General features: G+C 43.1%; 1 protein-coding gene across 1 annotated transcript in view; it reads right to left on the bottom strand.

The window, feature by feature from the left end:
* Positions 1-159: 159 nt before the first annotated feature.
* The window catches only part of LOC106805120 (proto-oncogene tyrosine-protein kinase receptor Ret-like), a 6,562-nt gene continuing 2,570 nt past the window's right edge, over positions 160-4,151 (bottom strand). Inside the window, exons 2-3 of the mRNA XM_014806602.1 lie at positions 1,204-2,401; positions 160-1,107 (exon numbers count right to left, since the gene is read on the bottom strand). Of these exons, the coding sequence (XP_014662088.1) occupies positions 694-1,107; positions 1,204-2,401 (1,612 nt within the window). The 3' untranslated portion in view covers positions 160-693. The remainder of the gene's footprint in view (positions 1,108-1,203; positions 2,402-4,151) is intronic.

Raw genomic sequence — 4,151 nt, 5'->3', positions numbered from 1 at the left:
ATTGTATTGTATTGTATTGTATTGTATTGTATTGTATTGTATTGTATTGTATTGTATTGTATTGTATTGTATTGTATTGTATTGTATTGTATGCACGCGTATAGAGTAAACGTTCGCTCAGAGAGTAAATCATAATATCACAGACAATATTAACACACGTTTTAAATGATAAAATGTTATTGGTCTTCAAGAAGATTTATTGAGTCTGAATAAGAGGTGAGGTGGCAGTATCATTAAAAAAAATTCATTACTAAAATACAATCTCAAATAACGATTATATACAAATATAATACTTGGTAGGTTTATGTAATAATGACTATGCGGTGAAACTAGGCAATTTGAATTAGTTAGACGTAGACGATTTCATATACTCAATATAAAATTATCTTAACACATAGCTCTCTGCTATTATAGTACTATGATTATTAGTTACAATAATATATGCTTAATTTATACCAAAAAATACGGGTAAATGAATATTAGATGAACTGTAACTTGAATGTGTAAAAAATTAAAAAACCTCGACGACGCTGCTGCTGATAGAAACTAAACACACGTATATGTGTGCGCGCTGCATCTTTTGGCAAAAAATTAATCCCTGGAATTCCTGTCCCCCCCCCCCCCATAATCACTGGAACTAAGATGTTTATATGCTAATAATACAATGGTAATACTGAAACAGATTATAGACGTTTAGAGTAATTCCTCGATATTTTTTATATCCACGTGCGGGTCGAGAGACATTTCTCGTGTCAGCGTATTCGCTAGCTGCGTGTAACCCGTGAACGAGCCTAACAAACCCTCGACTTTTCCACGCATCTTCGTGAACGTTAGTCTCTTCTCTGGTTTATGCACCCAACATCCCCGCATGAGGGCGTATAGGTCGTCGGTACATCCGAGCGGTTTCTCCATAAGTTGTCCACTGTTTATAGCTTCTATAGCTTCTGCCGCCGTCTGACACTCCGGATATGGTGTTGCACCGAGTGTGAGCAACTCCCACAGAAGCACACCGTACGACCACACGTCGCCCTCTACCGTGTAAGTGTTAAACTGCAGTGACTCCGGTGCCATCCAGCGTACAGGAATTCTGATTCCCGACTTCTTCACCTTCTTACGATACTCGATAACTTCACGCGCCGAGCCGAAATTTGTGAGTTTACACGTCATTCAGCGTACAGGAATTCTGATTCCCGACTTCTTCACCTTCTTACGATACTCGATAACTTCACGCGCCGAGCCGAAATTTGTGAGTTTACACGTCATATTAGCGTTAACAAGAACGCTACGCGCAGAGAGATCTCTGTTCAGGTATTTGAAACTCGCTAAATGCTCACACCCCTTAGCGATATCGAAGGCAAACGCCATTACCTGTTGCATGGTGATCCCTGTCATATTTAGGTAAGTGTCCTCGATATCAGATGATATTTGCAATAGCGATTTTAGGTCTCCGTGTTCCATATATTCCGTGATCAATAGCGGCCCTCTGGTGGGATCGTCGGCGTACGCGAGTAAAGTCATAATGTTGTCGTGTGGCGGAACTTCCTGAAGAATGCGTATTTCCTGCTCGACCTGATTTCTCACGCGCTGATCAAACTCACCCGTCAGTTTATTCCTCGCTACGCATTTAACTGCCACCAGTGTGCGTTCGCCCCTGCCATGGAGGTCGTGTACTGTTGCTTTGTGCACCTCACTGGTCGATCCTTCGCATATTCTTTCGATTAGTAGCACTTGCATGCTATCGATCGCTTGGTGGGGTCGCCGCGGCAAGGGAGGCGGATGGTTCTCTACGACAATCGTGACCGGAGATGTTTGTGCGGGACCGATTGTCGAATAGTACGGCAAATCGCACGTGATCTCCGTGCGGATGTTTTGGTTCATGGCAATGGAGCCTGAGAACGGCGCGACATCTGGCGGTGCAGTAGGCTGCTTGGTCGCTGCTCGAGGTTGGTAGACAACTATCTCTTGCCCAGATTCGTTGCCTCTGCTGCCGCAGCATGCAACCTTACAGCATAACGCAGAACACCATATCGCAACGATCATTTCAGCTAAGCCGAAGAGTAACGTAGCGGTTGTTAAATTTCTCACCTTGCCGTGGTCTGCTTCACACTGTGAATATGCGGGATTGCGAATAACAGTCCTGCTGGGAGTCCGCGGCGTGTTTGCGCCATAATCGTAATCATATCTGTCGTTTGGCGACTCTTCGACATAGCTTATCGTTGGGTCTATGCCGTAACATCTCCTCCCTATTACTCCAATGTTTATGCCTGATATGATAATGAGAATAGCGGCAAAGCATGCAGCGATGATGCTGAGAACCATGAATGAAATCACGCGGCATTTCGTTTCATTCCTCGCTGTTATAACACCGATAAGACCTGCCACGACGAAGAACAGTCCGCACCACACTCCGGTCCCCAGCGGGGCATAATCGAAATAATAGGAAGAATGTGCGAACGTCGAGAGAGCTACGGCATCCGTTATAATCGCCAATAGTCCAAGAACTAGCTGGACCACTGCTAGCGCCAGTGTTCCGCGTCCCATGCGTCGTACTTGTGGAGGGGTTCGTGTTGAGGGGTGCATAGCGTTGCGTACCTCAACAGGTAATTCATTTTTTGTATTTAGATGGAGCATCCTTGACTCTGGTGCCGTCATATCTGTAAAACGCTGGAAAGTATCGGTTCATATCATAATAAATGAATCGAATTTGAACGAATAGTAAGTTAATTAATCGTTCTTCGGTATTTAGTCAATGTTATATAATTTAGAGTATGCTTAGGTAATACCATTGTACCCCAATGTAACATTTAAACACACCGCTCCTCTCTACTCGTTCCTGTAGCTACACGATAAATTAAATCATCAGCTGTAATCCTACCAGATAAATAATATGCACATAAACCCTGCGAACATTTCGTTAGTTCTTTTTGACATTTAAAGGTATCGCGTGACAAAAGTTTCACTTCTCTCAAATTATTTCAACTATTATAGTTTTTGACACTAAATAATAGCGTGAGTCGTAGACAATCGAAAGATACTATTTTTAAGAATGACAACGCCGCCAACAGGCGTAATTAAACGAATGTCTTTTTAGAACAAGATTTGTCATAAAAAGTTATGCTTGCGGGTAAGGGCCCTTCGACCACGGACTAGCTCAGTAGCTATATTAGCATAATCTAGGAAAGGAAAGGATGGACGCGCATACGCAGGTAAGAACACATTCTCACGCACACACAACCTCAGGCACGCACGTATGAATATGCGCACCCGATCGCACATGCGCGTATGTATATACATGAATATCTATGCATATAGCCACCTACTTACATATTCGTGTTTACTCACGTGCACACGACAGTAACAGCGGTTTTGTTATCCACAGCGACCTACGGCTACTTTTATTTGAAGGCACTTGCTTCTTCGTCTTAACTCACTACTACAAGACTGCCTCAGAATGTGCCTCTGTATAAGCAGTTAACCACTGACGTTTTTCCGGTCTTAGCAACAATTTCGGCATCCTGTCCATCTACATTGACACGTAGGGCCTATATACGTCACAATATCGGATGAAGTAGCTTCGAATAGGCCGCGCGTCAGTTTCCTCTGGTCGCGGTTTCTGTCGCCCACGATCGAGGTCACAAATGACTGAGATGACCTACATGATGCTTCTCTAGCGGGTAGGAGCCAGCCAGCGGCTATAGCAGCTCGCGTGTGTAGGTTGCCTACACGCACCGTATTATAAGAAATGTAGCTGTACGCTTATTAAGTGTAGAACTATAACTTCAATGTTCTGCGAGACAGGAAAGATAATACTGCAATTATCTTCGACTGTGAAAGGACCGTAAAGGCTAGTCTCATTGTGTTCCTGATATCACAGCCTAGACAACCAGTAAATGTCCAAGTAATGCGCGTCTGGCCCGTCATGTTGCCGTTATAACGTGACCAGGTTTTGAAAATTGTGTGCACACCCCACTGAAAATAGTTTTGATTAGTTTATGCGCGAACTATTAATACGATAATAGCGCGAATTTCTTTTCTTTTTTATCGCTTCGCACCCATACATGATAGAATAGCAGGAGACATCATCGTATTGTATTGTATTATTTTGTATTGTATTGCATTGCATTACATTGCATTACATTGTATTGTATTGT

This window comes from Priapulus caudatus, unplaced genomic scaffold (assembly GCF_000485595.1).
Source record: "Priapulus caudatus unplaced genomic scaffold, Priapulus_caudatus-5.0.1 Scaffold100, whole genome shotgun sequence".
NCBI lineage: Eukaryota > Metazoa > Priapulida > Priapulimorpha > Priapulimorphida > Priapulidae > Priapulus > Priapulus caudatus.
The sequence above is the reverse complement of the archived record's forward strand: the minus strand, read 5'-3'. Positions and strand labels throughout refer to the sequence as shown.